General features: G+C 30.7%; 1 protein-coding gene across 1 annotated transcript in view; it reads left to right on the top strand.

Moving 5' to 3' along the window:
- The window catches only part of LOC143085658 (arginine--tRNA ligase, cytoplasmic-like), a 120,364-nt gene that overhangs the window by 88,089 nt on the left and 13,621 nt on the right, over positions 1–18,654 (top strand). The window contains exons 11-14 of the mRNA XM_076262142.1: positions 10,573–10,678; positions 13,647–13,760; positions 14,922–14,980; positions 18,167–18,414. Of these exons, the coding sequence (XP_076118257.1) occupies positions 10,573–10,678; positions 13,647–13,760; positions 14,922–14,980; positions 18,167–18,414 (527 nt within the window). The remainder of the gene's footprint in view (positions 1–10,572; positions 10,679–13,646; positions 13,761–14,921; positions 14,981–18,166; positions 18,415–18,654) is intronic.

Genomic DNA, 18,654 nt, shown 5'->3' with positions numbered 1-18,654 from the left:
AAATGACTGTCTCTGTTATTCAGAAATATTGAGTTTTGCCTGGAATAAAATTTGGCATATGAGCTTTAACCAGTATAGAAAAAAATATCACAGTCAATGATGGTTTTTAAATACCAATGCAGTCTTATTGAATGATAAAAAGTTACATTGCAACATTTTGTTCTCACAGTAGTCACAACAGCTTTGCAAAGATATATCATTCACAACATTTGAACACTTCAATCACATCTATTTTATCATTTATATTAATAAGAAGATGTGGTATGATTGCCAATGAGATGACTCTTGACATCAGAGAACAAATGGCACAGAAATTAACAGCTATAGGTCACTGTATGACCTTCAATAATGATCATAGCCCACACCGCTATATTTGTCAAGAATAGCTGCATCATCTTAAAATATACTAGGTTATATTTCTATAATTTTTAATCCATTTAAAAAAAAAAATTGTAAAGAATATGTTTTTGAAGTCTTCTGTTGAAAAGATATCAAGGTTAAAAATAATCAACAATTTCATCAAACAAAGTATAGAATTACCCAAATCAATTATAAAAATATGATTTATAAATTAACCTTGCTAAGTCTTAATAATTGATTAATAACTTACCTTTCATTGTTTTATCTCACAGCTTCAGTTAAGATGGAGATAATACTGATGGATTGACAGGCTAAATTATCTCTCACTTATAATCACATTAAGTAGGAAGAGATTATCATTAACAGTGAGAATTATCAAGTTATTTGTTTAGATTCCATAAGTTTGCCTGACAATCTGCTTTAGTTTATAGCTTTAATGTAGTGGTGGTGTCCCTTTCTTAAAGGTTAAATGATTGGGGATTATTTCAGAGTAGATGAAGGGAAGAATGCAACAAGTTTTCAACATGAACAACATACAATTACTGCATGTTTTTTGATGAGGTACATATTTGGTTGTATTGACTTTTGAAAAGCTTGATATTCACAGAGGCCAATGGTCGAGGTCATTTTGATGTTTTTTAGCAGCATAACGTAACATATTTATCAGGACTAGAACTGATGATGATGTTACTGATATGATTATAAATCCTGCTTTGAACATGCAGAGATTTTTAATCTGTTAGTTCACAATAAATTAACCAGTCTGCAAGTAGACTTGTCACCCTACCTGGACACATCGATCTGACTCCAGGACAATCACGTTTCACTGGCTCCTAAAGCCTGGTTGTTCAGCAAAGAATCAGCAATTACCAATTTTCACATCTTTGATTTGAACCAGAACCAACCAAAGAGTTCTCATCCATTGACTAAGCATTTATACTATGATCTTTCAATATAATTTTTTTCTGAAAACTGCCATGGCAGGCGAAAAATTACATGTATAGATAACCCATGTGGAGCAGTTTCTGCTGTAACTGTTCCAGAACACCTGAGATCACCCCCAGTCCTTAGTTTTCTAATATTGTAGTGTTTTGTATATTATTGGTTGTCTGTTGGTCTTAATCTATTTAGCCATGACGTTGTCAGTTTATTTTCAACCGCCAAAAAGAAATTTTCTATCAAAACTATACCAACTATTGAAAATAATATGCACATGAAAATTTAATCTGCTAGTGTAGTTCTGTTCTTTTGGCATTGTTTACATTCACCTCAAGTAGCACAGAATCAGCCCTACTTATTATGTTTTATATACTACATAAATAAAGTATAAGTGAAGTGTAAATATACACTGCTATATAAATAAATAACATGGGTGATTTACAAGTATTTATAAAATGCTTCAAATTGCTGCAGTTTTTCAAGATATAGCTATTTAGTCACAATTACAGCTTAATCATGAAAAAGTAAAATCACAATAATACCGAACTCTGAGGAAGGAAAATTCAAAACGGAAAGTCCCTAATCAGTTTCTATTATGATAGACATTAGAGTCTTATGACAAGAGGATAGTTTACAATGAAGGTTAACATCATACAGACTTCTTCATTGTATTAAAGTCTGTCAAATAAAATGTATGAATATTGCATGTTTATATTCTATAGAAAATCTTATCAAAAGTTTTTAAAGCACAGATGCAGCAGAATTGGTGAAAATGTGTATTGTTAAAAATAATTGGTTAATAAGACTAATTACTACTTCAGTTATATAATAATTGTCAATACCACGTGAATGATAATTGGAAAAATGTAAATGAGACATGTTTTCAATATATATAGGTTAAAAAAAAACTAAGAGAAACAAAATTATTAATTCATCTCAAACGCAACTGAGAGGATGAGTATGATATTAGTATGATGCATTGATGATCATTGTTATGGACTCTGCTTCTTCATGATTGAAAGAATTGATGTTTTTAGCTCATTTACATTCAAATTACCATATGAACTATTTCCATTGCTTTATGTCCTAACTTTCCATTATAGTACTAATAATATACAAACACTCAATACACCTTAATAGGGGGCCTTGGTGGCAAAGTGGTCTAAGAAGTTCTACCACTATAATCACTATAGCCAGTCAATACTGTGAGGTTGTGAGTTGGAACCACGCTTTTGTGGGTACACAACTCCAATCTTAATTAACTTAGACTGTCAGTATTCCAATCGAGCATCTGTGTTTTTTTCTGGTCACTCCAGCTTCATCCACCATAAAAATTGAACACCACAAAATAGCCAAAAGTGGTGCTTAAAAATGACATTACAACACCAACAATCAAACAATTACACCTTAATATTCTTATATTTATTTAGAGCTTAAACAGATTAATGGCAACTGCGTCAGTTTGGAAGACACCGGAAAAAGTTCTTGAAAGTTAAAAGTTTTATGTGAGGAACTCTATTCCATCATTTTAAATATTATGACCATACTATGCAAAGGCCAAGTAATTGACATTCAACAATTTAAGACATATTAAAAAATTGTCCTTCAAATGTGTGTTTCCTAATTACATCTTTGAAAAAAATAGTAGGTTACGTAGGGATTTTTTATTTATTTAACTACATGTATTTGTTTTATATTGATTCTACAGGAGGGACATTCTGACTTTAACAGTGCTTTTTTTTTTTGACAAAAAAAACTTAAGGTTCCCTAGGCTATTTTTAGCTTTAAAGATAATGACGGTAGGGTAATAGGAAACAAACTTTTTTTTATTTGGCCTAATACTCATTCAATGTGAGAAATAAAAGTAAGAGACCTTCTATATGCTTTAATGGTCAAATTTATTTGAAAATATTAGAAAACTTCCTCATGAAAATCTTTGATTCCTTAAAAAGGTTTAAATCCTGTCTTTTTATCAAGCTTTGAATCTTTTAACCTTTTTATACTGGTTTAACTACATTCCTGTTCTTTATTATCACTATATTTAGTAAAGCCATATATAGACACTGACATCTTTGTTCTAGTGTTAAAGTCATGCAGCTGTTGCTCAGATTTGAGCACAGATTTATGAGTTTAGGGAAATAGGGAAAATCAAGTCAATATTCAGGCATATATGAGAGTGGTTTTAAATGGTATCTAACAAAATCATATCATATAGTTGTTAATGTCTGTGTCATTTTGGTCTCTTGTGGACAGTTGTCTCATTGGCAATCATACCACATCTTCTTTTTTATATATAAATTTATCAAGATTTTTTTTCTTTAACTGTGTCATTGTCCAGGACTTGAACTAATACAGGACTGCTGGATCCTTTTGTCATTTATTTATAGATTTTTTTAAATAAATGTTTTCTCTTAGTGCGTAATAATAACCATTAAAGTATAGAATGAGATTATTTAAATTTCCTATAACAGAAACAATTCCATGTCTTGAGATTCACAAACATCCAAAGGTTTCTCAAGTTTTTAAATTTATATAAACAGTTAGGAATACATGAGATATTTGCCAGTGCCATCAATCAAGTTGAGGTGTCAGTTAGTTACTGTGATTTTAAGACAGCAATCCAAGTAAACAAGCAAACCAACAAAAAAAAAGACACAAAAAGATATAGTGGATTTTGCAATGACAAAAATCAGTCTTTTCCTATCTCTGGACACTTAATAACATCAAATAAGTCTGGTCTATCACAGGAAGCCTGATGACATCTAATAAGTCTGGTCCATCACTGCATATACATTCAAATAAGTTTTATCCATCACTGGACACTAAATATTAACATCAAATAAGTCTGGTTGTCACTGTATACATTTTAAAATCAAATAAGTCTTGTCCATTACTGGACACATAATGGCATCAAAGCAGCCTTGTGCATCACTAGACACTATAGGGTACTGACACAAGGACATATTATAAAGAGCCCTCACTACATGATATAAATGGAGGCTAATTAATTAGTGATGTCAGATGGACATCTCTTTGATATTCTTTGACATTTTGACAGTGATGGTCTAGACAGATGATGGACAATGTCCAGCATCCACTGTTACAGACATATTATAAATATTTTTCATAAGACTAAGTGAACTATTGTTTGTAATTTTTACATTTAAAAGGAGTAAATGTCTGTTTATAAATTATTCAGAAATCCACCCACCCCCCTTTTTTTTCTCTCTTTTTAAGAAAAGGCTGACATTATATTTATACGCTAAATGATAAGCATCATTAGGTGCAATGTAAAGAAAAAAGGCTTAGTAATCGATATGCACTGGGTTTAATCATGTCGTGTGCACTTACATGTTAGTAAAGGAAAAATGGTTTGACGCACAATTGATTTTGATATTTAGTTGTTACTAGATAATTGTTTTCTCTGAATACAGAATATAACAATAATTGTCTTTTGTTTTGGTAAATTAAGATAAAATATAGTTTAATTGACTTTGAAAAACTTAGATACACTTTGACTGAACTAAATTGCTTTTGTAAGTGAATATAAGTTTAAACCTTTGAGCTCCAGTAGTGGCAATTTGTTTAATTCTTAATGTACGTTACACGTTGTTATTTGAAACCTATTGACGATGTTTTATCATTATAATAAAAAATGTTGAATATTGAAAATGTTGATATTGAACAAGTTCTTCAAGTTTAAATACTATAAACAGATCTGAGGGAAATATGTTTTTTTTTTCAGGATTATATTGATCTTAGGTAATAGACTTTGTTTGGTGTTCTTTGTTATTGCATTTGTTCAGTGGAACTCAGACATGCATACAATGCACCTATGACAGAATGTTATAATGAATATTTCTATGTGAAGATTTAGATGAAATTACTTAATCAAGTTTTTAAACCTATTTTAACTGTCTTAGTTGACCAATTTCACTTAAAGCTAGTGAACTTGACAGATAAAAATTTGACAATGAAAATAAAACTGTCAGAATACTTCTTGTTAATATCACTTATTACTGCACTTTCCAGCGAGATAAATTGAAAATACTGCAATGTCGGAAACTGTGTTTTTGACCTTGGAAGACATTGATTTACCAAAGAGATTCACTCAATGTCTTGCAGAAAGATAATTTCCTGAGGATCTTTGGAACAACAATTAGACATTATTACATAGAAAATAACCGTATCACACTTTTAATAGGATTTCTATAAGGTTCTTTGTGGTTATATGTGGCTGTAAGGATAATCTTTATATTTACGGCTGTCAACGGAGAAACTCATTATTGTAGAATAGAGACGGTTTAATCCTGAGAAATCTGACCAGTGGTAATTTTCTCTTTGTAAAGAAGACCATGAAAGTCATAAAGCCATATATATTAAAGATGGACACTTGAATTATTTATTTCTTTAGGAGATATAAAGACATACGCTATATGAGAAATCTATAATAAAATTCTTACTGTTCACCATAATTACAAAAGTTTAGAATATCATCTGTAGCTCACTTTTAATCAGGATATAATTTTACCTATTACATGTACCACCACTTTTCTGTAGCTCCAACTCTAATCAGGGGTTTAGTTTTACCTATTACCACCAATTGTTGTTGAATTTTGATAATTAAAATTTTAATCTGTTGACTTTTAATTTCTTATGAAGATACATTTTATTAACTGGATTTTCCACAAAAATGTCGGTTATTTATTTGGGGATGTACGGCAGGCAGGCGGTCATTCTGAATAGCAGGGGGCTGGGAGGGTGGCATCCAAATTTTGTCTGTGTATTTACTATATATGAACCGTTCTACCAAAGCTTTTATTATGTTGTTACCGACAACAAAATGGAGGTCAAGTTCAATAATGACAATTTTGACTTTTACCATTCAGGAGTTTGGTTCTTGAAAGATTGAAATATGGTGTTGCCAGTCGTGTCATGCATTTACTCATGAGCCGTTCAGCCAAAGCTTTTCAAATTAAAATATGGTGTTGCTGATGACAAAATGGAGGTCAAGTTCAATAATGACAATTTTGACTTTTACTGTTAAGGATTTACAGTTCTTGAAATATTTAAAAAAAAAAAAAGGTGTTTCCAGTCCTGTCTATGCATTTACTCATGAACTGTTCAACCAATGCTTATTAAATGTTGTTACTGACGACAAAATGGTGGTCAAGTTTGATATTCATGATTTTTACATTCACCAATCTGGATTTATTCTTGAAAGAATAAAAATTGAGTTACGGCTTTTGAAAGATTGAAAAATTGTGTACCATAACTAGGAAACATAAAATCTTAAATTTATAATAAAAACAAAAGGGAGCTGAGACACCTCGAGAGATATAAACAATTCATCAAAGTTGTATGCAAATTAGTTGAAGTATTTTTGAGTTAATGTCCCACATGTTGAAGACAGACGGACAAACAAACAAACCCAATCCAGTTTGCTGCCTCTCTGACAGCCTCTTGTTATAAGATAATAACTGGTTGTTGTTAAAAAGACTTACAGAAATAAAATATTTATGATCATTTACGAATTGTGCAGCATCTTCAGTTTACCATGTTGATTTTGAAGAGGACTTATATATGACATATTTGTACTTATATACTAGTTAAATATATCGATTGATGTTCTTCCATATATTTCAAGATAGATGTTTTAGCAAACAAATCCCTGATACTTTCTGGCATATCTGATTGACACATCTAACATATATGTCTGTTACAGCGTTAAATACAAAAACTTTCTGTCATTACTGAGAACACGCTTTATTCTTCTACTTAGTGCTATAATGTAGACTTGTAGATAATACAGATTGTGACTCAAATACTTCTAAAATGTTAAAATCAGTGTATTATATGGTAGTTTAAACAAGTAGATGTTGTAAGAAAAACTTTGTGTAAAATAAATGCTATAATATTTACATTGTTCTGGCCTCTTATGTTTTCTTCAAGTGCACTTTTGACAAGATATTTTTTAAATGGAGAAATAGTGTAATTCATTTCGAATAAAATTGGTATTAAGCTCTTTTAAAGAAGTTTATCTCAAAAAACAAATATTACTGCCACAAACACATGCTGATGGTTGGCATTTCTTTTGTTCTTTGGTGGAAATTCTGTGTCATTCCCAATAATACCACATCCTCTTATTTTAATATTTAGAAAAGTAAACTTAAACAGCATTAACAGTGCATTAGTTCTGTCAACATATATTTGTTTTCCGGCCTTACCATAGAACCTGATGAAATCAATGATATTTTTTATGCCCCACCTACGATAGTAGAGGGGCATTATGTTTTCTGGTCTGTGCGTCCGTCCGTTCGTCCGTCCGTTCGTTCGTTCGTCCGTCTGTCCCGCTTCAGGTTAAAGTTTTTGGTCAAGGTAGTTTTTGATGAAGTTGAAGTCCAATCGACTTCAAACTTAGTATACATGTTCCCTATGATATGATCTTTTTAATTTTAATGCCAAATTAGAGGGTTTACCCCAATTTCACGGTCCACTGAACATAGAAAATTATAGTGCGAGTGGGGCATTCGTGTACTGAGGACACATTCTTGTTTTGTGCAGTTCCAATGAGATTGTTTGGCCCAGCCTCCTCAGTCATGTCTATAGACTGAAATTTATGAATAGTTTACAACTCAGTTTGTGATTTAAGGTCCGTTTAAGATGTCACCATTAATGGTTAAGTCTATAATATTTGGTATGCAGTGGTATTGAGATTTTGAACCTAATACATTTTCATGGAGATTTATATGACCTCATCATTACTATCTATACTGAACTTTTTACTGATCCTCTTTTAGGTTTATTTTAAATTTTCAGAGCTTTAAATTTAGATGTGAGGTAAAAAAAAAAACAATAAATAAGATTTTTTCTTCTTTGAAATAGGACAATAATGTTACTGCATGATCCCTACTCCTTTTGGGATTTTAAAGCAATCATCATCAAATCCTATAATCAATTAGAAACTCAGAAAATTTTGTAAGTTTCGCTCAGATATTTGCGAAGAGTAGAACATAAATAGTAAATTAAATTTTTTATAGCATCACAACAGTAAGGAAGTTGAAAGCTGTTCACAATTGTCAAGGCCAAGAGCTTCCAGAATATAGAGAGAGCTAGAGATGTAAACTGAAAATAGAAGTGTTATTTTTATATGCAGGGATGGAAATGTGTTTATATAGTAGTCATATTGCTCTACTTAATATTCCCCTGAAGTACTTCTGATAATGTTTATCAATCAAAATGCAAATATCAGTTTTTGTTTATGCATAAATCATGTCTAAGCTGGACATTTCTCTTGAAGTGTCATTTATTCTGGAATCGCTTTGATATCAGCCATGATCTTACTGACAATTGCATTGTAAAGACGATCAACTTTTTTATGAGATTTGTCCATTTTTGTCATTGATAAATGGTAAAGTAGTTTTGTACTTTTGATGAATGTATGAAGCTGAAAGATTGAAACTTATAATGAAAAACTGACTGTAAGTTGGAGGCCAAAAAAACTGTAGGAAAAAAAATATGAATTTTGAAAGTGATCTTTTAAAGATTTCATGAAACTTCAAGAATATAAGTCCAAATTTCACATGATGTATGCATCATCAAATATTATGTTTGAGTTTGGAATGAAGGAAGAGCTCAAGACCCACCTCTTGGTGCTGGATTTTCTCCCTATCATTGAAGACCCATTGGTGGCCTTTGGCTGTTTTCTGCCTTTTGGTGGGGTTGTTGTCTCTTTGGCGTATTCCCCATTTCCATTTTAAATTTTATAATGCAGAAAACTGAAATTTTGTCTCACTATAGTATCTTATTGTGAAAACTCTGTCTTATAAAGATGGATAATGTTATATAGACATTGTTTCCAATCTAGTGACACCATTAGTCAGAAAATATAGTATTAGCATTAATGGATATGTTTTACTTAACAACATATGGAAAGTTCAGACAGTCTGTTAATGCTAAATGCTTAAGTAATGTATTTTAATGCACAGAAAAGTGGTTATTTTATTTATATATTGGTTGTGAGTATTTAAAGATTACAAAACCCCATCAGATAAAATCTGTCCATGAATTATATGACAAACAGAATGCCATAAATCTGATTGTTTATGTATTCTATGCATGCAGCTTAATAGACAGAGTAAAAATCCATGTCAGAGCTGTTTTCTGTGTTACTGAAAACATAATAATATTGCAAACTATTTCAAGATCCAAATCATGTCAAGTTACAGAAAACAGAAGTGTATTGCTTTATATTTTTCTGCTGTGACAATTTTAGTTGACAGAGCTAAAGACTGTTTTATCATTTGCTACAATTTTTATGTCATTGTAATAGAAATTTCAAAGTGTTTAATGTTTCTTATAAATTATTGTCAGGCTTCAATTCTGACCCAATTTTTATAAATAGTACTAATTAATAATAAAGGAATTTAAAGGAATTTATTGTAATTGATATAAGAAGATGTGGTATGTCAGTGCAAATGAGACAACTGTCCATCCAAGTCACAATTTGTAAAAGTGAATTATTATAGGTCAAAGTACAGTGTCTTCAACACAGAGTCTTGGCTTAATAAAGGGCCCCAAAAATGAGTTTAACTTTCATAATTTCTATGACTTTCATGCATTTCTGTTGTCTTTTATTTCAGTTCTTTCTAAAAGTTCAAATTGATTCAAAGGCATGCAATTATTATTTTGAATTGCAAAGAAATGCATATTTGCAAATAACATGTAACTCTATATATTTATTGTTGACTTTCTTGTCTAAATATGGTTTTATTCTGGATTTGCATCAGTTGAAAATTGTAGCTGATTATGATATATATAATAAGATAAGCCTTTGACAGTATAAGCTGTGTTTCTATCCATGATTCTTCTGTTATTTTCTTGTTGATTTCTAGTATGAAATAATCAAAAGAAGGCTCTGTAAAGATGGATTGAATTCATTGAATTTTTCCACAACTATACAATCTTATTTTAATAAGTACTGGTTCTTAACAAAGCCAATGGTTTTTTTACACAAACATGCAGCTCTGAGTTGTCCTTTATACCAAATGGAATTGTTAATGGTATAAAGCATCCAGTTAATGCTGTCTTTTTAATCCAGATGATGCATGAGCTAATATTGTGTATATAATTTCAGGACATCAATCAAATAATTATTGTAAGAAAATAAAAAAAAAAAAACAATGCCATTCAAAAATCTTATACACAGGAATGTAAAAGATATTAATATATAAGGACTTACAAGATGTTGAGATATATTGTTTATACTTTCAGAAAGAAATTAAAGACAAGATCTGGAGAAACAGTCCGATTGGTCGATTTATTGGATGAAGGTCTGAAAAGGGCAGAACAAAAATTGATAGAGAAAGGAAGAGACAAGGTGAAAATGTTTATATATTTTTAAAAAAAATCTAAAAAGATGTAGAAAAAAAGACTCCAGAAGAGTGATACCAAAAGGATATTCTAATTCATAATCTAAAAAATAAGCTGACAATCCTGTGGCAAAAAACTAAAAACAATGAAGACAAACAAGAGAACAGAAACAAAACAAAATATAGAAAATGCAAGATTGAGCAACATACACCCAATCAAAAACCAAAAGTGATCATACCAAATGAAGATATATATATAAAATTTATCCCAGTAGTTTAGTCCTTAAAAGTATAATTAATATGTTTATGTCTATGAAGAAATAACATAAAAAAATGGGTTGCACACTGGTCACTGCGACTGGATAACCTGCATAGATGGTTCTTTAAAAATGCACCACATTTTTGAGACATATCGCAAATAAATAGGAAAGATATAACAGTCATATCTTATAATTGAATATTTCCATTTTTATTGAGTAAAACAGGAAAAAACATTGATGATATCACGGTCACATGATACAATTATTTCCATAAGCTGATATACAAAAAAATTTCAACCAATCAGAACACAAGTCGAATTCAAAATTAAATATTAACTATTGATATTACACATTTTTCACTCAGAACAAAAGTGAAGTAATGTTTGATCAAAGATATGATATTAATGGTATCTGTATGTTTGATAGAACATGTATAAAATGTCATGTTAAATTTTTTGTGACATTATTAGCATACATAGTTCAAATTTCACATGTCAATACAATAATAAAACAATGGGAGTTTGACTTTAAAATTGATTTTCAATAACAGAAGACCTAATAGCGACAAGCTAACCACAGAATTATTATTGAAAAGTAGCACCAATTCTATATTTATGTAAATTGTTTGAATATTTGACACCACATTTGTTGTCTCTTGGTAGAATGTTTGACAAGTGCTGGAGTGTTTGATCTCAAGCTGGGTCAAACCTAAGACTTGAATAGATATAAGAAGATGTGGTATGAATGCCAATAAGACAATATTGGCATTTGCTGCTGCTATTGCTGTATAAAGTTTTTAAAAAAAGCCTTAAGTTGGACTCTATCTGAAGTCTGTTTTTTTTTTTTTTTCAATCTGGAAATTTTTTCCTTAGTTGGCTCAAAAAGATAGTATTAAACTTTCTTGAAGTTCAATACCTCTCCCATTGGACAATATTGTGGTAAGATGGCAGCCTTTTTAAATCTTTGTGATAAGGGAATATTCAATACTTTTTCAATTTATTTTTGTTTTGTCTTACTGGCAATGAATTGATATGCAGTATTTGGCAGTTATTGCAACCCTCTAATAAGTCATGGTCTACTGACTTATTAAACATGTGAGGTTTCTGATTAGGTCAGTTTAAGGGAAATCATTGATACATGGTATGCAGTTGTTTAAGCATTAGAGTATCCCATTTTCACAGAGATTATTTGGCTATGCTCTCACCATCATGGTCTATATTGACCTCTAAATTTTAGTATAGTTTACATGTTATAGTTAGTGATAAGTTCAGTTCAAGGGGAACAACTTATGATAAGCCAATGATATTTGGTATCCAGTTGTATAATCATTGGCCTTCTCTTATTTCCGCACAAATTATTTGATTCTGTATCTTCATTCATGCTTCAATGGACTTTGAATATTTTGCATACTTTTATATTTCAAAGTATTGTTATTTTAATTTCTACCTTTACTTTTTATCATCAAAATGACACAGGTGAGACACATCTCTGTGTCCATAGTTTATAATACAGGAGAGATAAATTTAGAGTACAAAATATGAATACAATGTCACACTAGATAACTTTAATTTATAAGAAAGAAGATGTGGTATGATTGCCAATGATACAACTGTCCACAAGAGACCAAAATGACACAGATATTAACAACTATAGGTCACAGTACGGCCTTCAACAATGAGCAAAGCCCAAACCACATAGTCAGCTATATATAAAAGGTCCGGATAAGACAATGTTAAACAATTCAAACGAAAAAACTAACGGCCTTATTTTTTTTTTAAATTGAACGAAAAAAAATATGTAACACATAAACAAACGACAACCACTGAATTACAGGCTCCTGATTTATAATTCTGAAAGTGCAACTAAGCTACGTACTAAGGCTTAATGCATTGATCATGTCACATCGACATGACAAAGGAGTTACTATTTTCACTGTAAACAGATTAAATATTTACGTGTTTTGCAGTTATTGAAAGGAAATAGCACAGAATGGTAACTTGTTTCTAGATGATTAATTGGTTATTAGATGGTTTTCAATACTGGGGAAAACATAAAAGATTATTAAGGATAAAAAGTTTAAGTCAGGTCTGAAAAGTGGGTGGCACCTTGATTGATTGTCATTTTGATTTCCACTTAAAAATAACTACACACTCAATGAAATGGGCTGTAATTTGTTGTAAAGGGCAGCTTGACACACTAATATATAAGCATTTTTCTTGTCAAGACATACATTTGTCCAAAGAAAATCTGCTCCTCACTATTAATTCTATTGCAAAATACCAAAATTGTGTGTTTCCTTCTCAAATTGTGGTGGTCAATATTCTGACCACCACTACTTTTTTTGAACTCTGTTTATTTATAAGGTTAGGTATTTTATGATGTCTTATCTTCAAGATTGTCAAAAAGGTTTGTCATTATGATATGTATAAACGCCTTAAATACATACTGTAAAAGCAGAAATTTTCGTGAAGGATTTAATTTAGTTTATTTCTAAGAAAGAATATATCCACGAAATTTAAAAACCCATGAAAATTTAACCTACATAAAATATCACTTCCATTTAAGGGAAAGCAGGAAATTAAATTCCCATGAAATCTTATGTAGAGACAAAACCACGAGATTTTAACCCCACGAAAATCAATGTTTCTTCAGTATTCAAAATTTAGAAGCTCTGGATATACTTGTTTGTTCTGTACTGTTAATTTATCTTTTGTAGGAGTTAACCAAAGAACAGTTTAAAGCAGCAAAGGAGAATGTTGCTTATGGCTGCATTAAATACGCTGATCTATCACACAGTCGAACTAATGACTATGTATTTTCATTTGACAAAGTATGTATCACTGGATCTAGATATAAAAAGATGTGGTATGAGTGCCAATGAGACAATCCTCCATCCAAGTCACCATTTGTAAAAAGTAAACCATTATAGGTCAAAGTAGGGTTTTCAATATGGAGCCTTGGCTCACACTTAACAGCAAGCTATGAAGGGTCCAAAAATAACTAGTGTAAAACAATTCAAACAGTAAAACCTGCTGTCCAACCTTTTTAAAAAAGAAGAAACCCTAATAAACCACATCAACAAACAACAACCACTGAACACAAATGTCATAAATATCTGTCATGGTTGCACAGGTGTTATTAATCCTATAAAACTTTGTCACACGAAAAATATCTTCTTAAAATATATAGTGAAGTGTATATGATAAAGCTTTTTCAATATCACACACCGTATCAACTCTCAACCAATATAATCCCTCGAGCAGAGCATTGAGGCCTGGTTTTGGCCCAAGAAAATAAAATGTTTGATAACTTTCTCAAATTGTCACATAATGTTTAAAAATGCATAGGGTCAAGAAATATCAATGAAAAAGATTAAGATTTTTATGTGATGTTACAATTACGTCATTATATGTACTGTTTTCACAAAAATGATGACAAATACAGAATTTATGCAGTTTTCTATCTTTAATTCTGTTGTGGAAACATCGTGCGCAGCCAAGAAACAACAAAATAATTGAACAGAAGCTTTATTATAACTATTGACAAAATCTCACTAAATATAAAGTTGTTTCTTGGGTGCGTACATACTTTTTCAGTCTAAAATATACTTAAAAATTTGATTAAAAACAAAGAAAATCAAGAAATTTTACAAAATATGCAAATTTAGTCATTATCTGTTGCCATGGTAACTTGTTCAATGTCCAAAATTATTTAGTTTTTCTGAATACCTTGTACCTTAGACATTGTACAATAATTTAAAAATATGTATGATAACTTTTTGGGCCAAATATGGGCTTTATTGCCCCTACTACTTTATTAATCCAAAGTAATTGCATTTTGAGGAAAATTTATATAAAAGTGATGTTTTGCCTACCATGGGTTAAAGACTGTTTTGGCCCTTATTTGTGTGTAAAGCATAAATGTAATGGCCGTCATCTGTGAGCAAAGAGTAAACAAAAAAATTGTTATGATTTTTTTTTTTCGTTTACAGATGTTGGATGACCGAGGGAACACAGCTGCATATTTACTTTATGCTTATGTTAGAATAAGGTGAGAGGATTTATTATGAAGATATTGTCTAGTATTTTCTAATGATGTTATCTTCCTAGTATAATATTTATCTACAATTTCAAATGTTTTTTCCCTTGAAATAATGTATAATAAAGTTTGAAAACAAAGGTAGTTGTATCCTGTAAGCAGATTGAAACTGAAAAAATACATTGCACAACAGTTATCAACAATTGAAAAACTTGGGGATAGATTTTTTTCATAAATTTACTAATATTAATAAACAAGTGTGAGGGTTATTCCATTCAGATGATTGTGGGTTGGTAGACAGGAAATTCTAGTTTTCTGCTGACAAAGCAATGTGTTTTTCCTGTATTATCTCTGAAAAACCAAGTGATTTTGCACCACCTGTATGGGAAAAAAACACACAAAATAATAAAAATATTTCTCTCTTTTTTCTCATCAAATAATTTTCTTTTGAACTGATTCACATTTTATGTTAAATCACTGCTGTCTTTTAAAGCTTTTATTAGTATTTGAGTTTAGTAGTATTTCAACATTGTAGATTGTTGATTACTGAGAAGTTTTCACAAATTACTATTTATTAGGAAGATATTGCTTATATTTCTTTGATCTATCCCCATCATTAATCTATTTCCCAAGAAAATTGAGGTCACAGTGTATATAAATAATCTAAAGCAAAAGGTCATCTATTTATTTTAGTAATAAGTATTTATCTTTTCATTTGATGTGTTTGAACTTTTGAATTTGCTTTGACTTTCCGTTTAGACTTTTCCTCGGAGTTTGATATTTTTGTCATTTACTTTTGCGCCTGTCAGGATCCTCTGGCCTTTGTTAGTCTTGTATTATTTTAACTTTTAGTTTCTTGTGTACAATTTGGAATTCAGTATGGCGTTCATTATCACTGAACTAGTATATATTTGTTTAGGGGCCAGCTGAAGGATGCCTCTGGGTGCGGGAATTTCTCGTTGCATTGAAGACCTGTTGGTGACCTTCTGCTGTTGTCTGCTCTATGGTCAGGTTGTTGTCTCTTTGGCACATTCCCCATTTCCATTCTCAATTTTATGTCCACTTGTACAGAAAGCTCTGTATTGACCCACTACCCTAAAATCATAACCCTGTAAATGTCATTTTAATTTTTGATGTACATAAACTATCTGGAATTGTCTTTTATGGAATTTGACTCTACAAGCAGCAAATGTCATGCATCAAGCTTAAAGTATCCATTATGTCTTATCTAGGTAGGAAACTGTCTGGTTATAATTAAAAGGGATTCAAGAGGATCACTTTATCCCTGGGGGTCACTGTTTTACACTGCCTGAAGGAGAGTTTAGATGTAAGTCCAAATATGTCTCCCAAACTGGTTAATTTTCAATCGGGACAAGACGTTATTATCATTCAGTTTAAAGGATATTGATATATTCCCTTGTTATGGCTTATGCCTTGAATAATATTTTATCTTTTCCCTGCTAAAATAACATGAAAGTAGGAAGTGAATTTCCCATTACTTTGGCATTAAAAGTCAAAATCTATGAAAATTCTATATATGTTTCAGTTGAAAGCAATAATTTTTCCCCAAGTTGACAGTGATTTATACAAGTTTTCTTTTGATCACAAAATGAATGTACAAATGTATTATGACTAGTACTCTGAACAAATGAGAAATTAGATAATGGAATATTGGTCTTTTATTCAAAGAACTAATTTTGCAATTAATTTATAAAAAAATAATAGTAAAAAGTGGGAACATAAAAGCCAAAACCATTAAAAACTTAAAAAAGACAAATATGAACACTGAAAGATAAACACTTTTTAAGTGGATCTCATAACTTTTATTTACTGTAAATTCAGAAATTATTGGCATGGTTTTATTATTCCTAAAATTGTGACATGGTTATTTATCGCAATAATTTAAACTCGCATTTTAATTTTTTTTTAATTGAATTAAATAGGATTTTCCTCATTATCGCGAAAATTCAAATCACATCTAAAAATGAAAAAATGGCAATAATAAATGCAATGAATAATTTCTGAATTTACAATATATGTAGAGATATTGATAAGGAAGTTATAGAAAAAAAGGTTGTTTGGGATAATCTTACTGAGTATGATCTAAGTGACCATGAAAATTGACTTAATTTTCTATCATCTTGAAACTGAAGTTGGAACTTTTTCTGAGATACTGCAGTGATGTACAAATGATGTAGTAAGTTATATGTACATTACTATGGAAATATCTTTCAGTAAATTTTGTCAGTTCCCCATAATAAGGAAGGAAACCTTGGGCTATTTAATAATCATCCAAACTTACTATAAAGGTCACCTCTATTAAACAAAAACATGTTTTTTAAGGGCACTCTCTTCTTATCCCCCTGTAGATATAAAAAGAATATGTGGTATGATTTCCAATGCAATGAGACAACTCTCCAATAGAACATTAATGACAAATAAACTAACACCTCTAGGTCACTGTACCACCTATAACAATAAGGAAAGTCTATACCATAGGTAAACCTATGAATTTTGAACCTCAATCAGAAGGTCACCTTTCTTATGGTCAGTCTAGTCCAGTCCTATGGGTGACCTTTATATACTACTGTGGATTCATTTATTTTCGTGGGTATCAATTGTCGATATTGCTGGAAACTTTGCATTTTTGTGGATATTTGATTTTTTTGCAAATCTAAGTATACAAAGCCTATCGAAAATATGTTATTTGTTGAACATTTGACCTGTACCCACAAAACCCACAAGTATTGGTATTCAACAAATAATAATCCACACCATTATGACTGTAAACTAGGATTTCCATTTATGTCCTATAGTTCTTCACTTCTTTGATAAATGATATACAAGTATATCTGAGAGTTGCTTACCTTTCACTCAAATCGTATAGTTTACACCTTTCCCATTATTTTTAACTTTTTAGTTGTAAATGTGTTGTTCATGTTGTGTGCTTCTGTACAAGTAGTGTTACTTTGAAAGATAAGAAACATAAACCATTATTTATTTCATTTATTTTTTTTTGCTATTTTGTGCTATTCTTTTAAATCAAATTTGAATTGTGAACCAAATATTTTTACATGTATATGTAATATAGGTCCTCCTCTTCATACAACAGAAGCAGCACTGTCACCAAAAAGAAGAATCCACATTATTATTGAAAACTACAGCTTTTTCTAAAAAACATTTTACATTTATTTCAAGGTCAATTGCCAGAAATGCCAATGTCAGTCAACAAAAGTTAAAAGAAGCTGCAATAAAAGACAAGATACAACTAGACCATGAAAAGGAATGGAAACTTGCTAAATGTCTTCTCCGTTTCCCAGAAATAATACTGAAGTGTTTAGATGATCTGATGTTACACACCTTGTGTGAATACTTGTATGAAACATCTAATACGTTTACAGAATTTTATGATGTCTGTTACTGCATAGAAAAGGACAGACAGACAGGTTTGTTTGAGATAATAGATTTATAGTCAACCTTGTAAAAAAACAACGTCATGTGCTGTAAATTCACAGATTAAGTTATGGAAGGGAAAAAAATATGTTTTCATACATTAAATTTCAGGAATAGCTGCATATAGATAATACTTTAAGAAATTCAAAGTTTGATTTCTGATTATTGTCAGTCGAACCCTGCTTGGGGTTTTCTCCACATAAAATTTCACTTAAATGTTTGCTTAATATCTG

Source organism: Mytilus galloprovincialis, chromosome 8, assembly GCF_965363235.1.
Source record: "Mytilus galloprovincialis chromosome 8, xbMytGall1.hap1.1, whole genome shotgun sequence".
Taxonomy (NCBI): Eukaryota; Metazoa; Mollusca; class Bivalvia; order Mytilida; family Mytilidae; genus Mytilus; species Mytilus galloprovincialis.
This window is presented reverse-complemented; position numbering and strand designations above follow the sequence as displayed.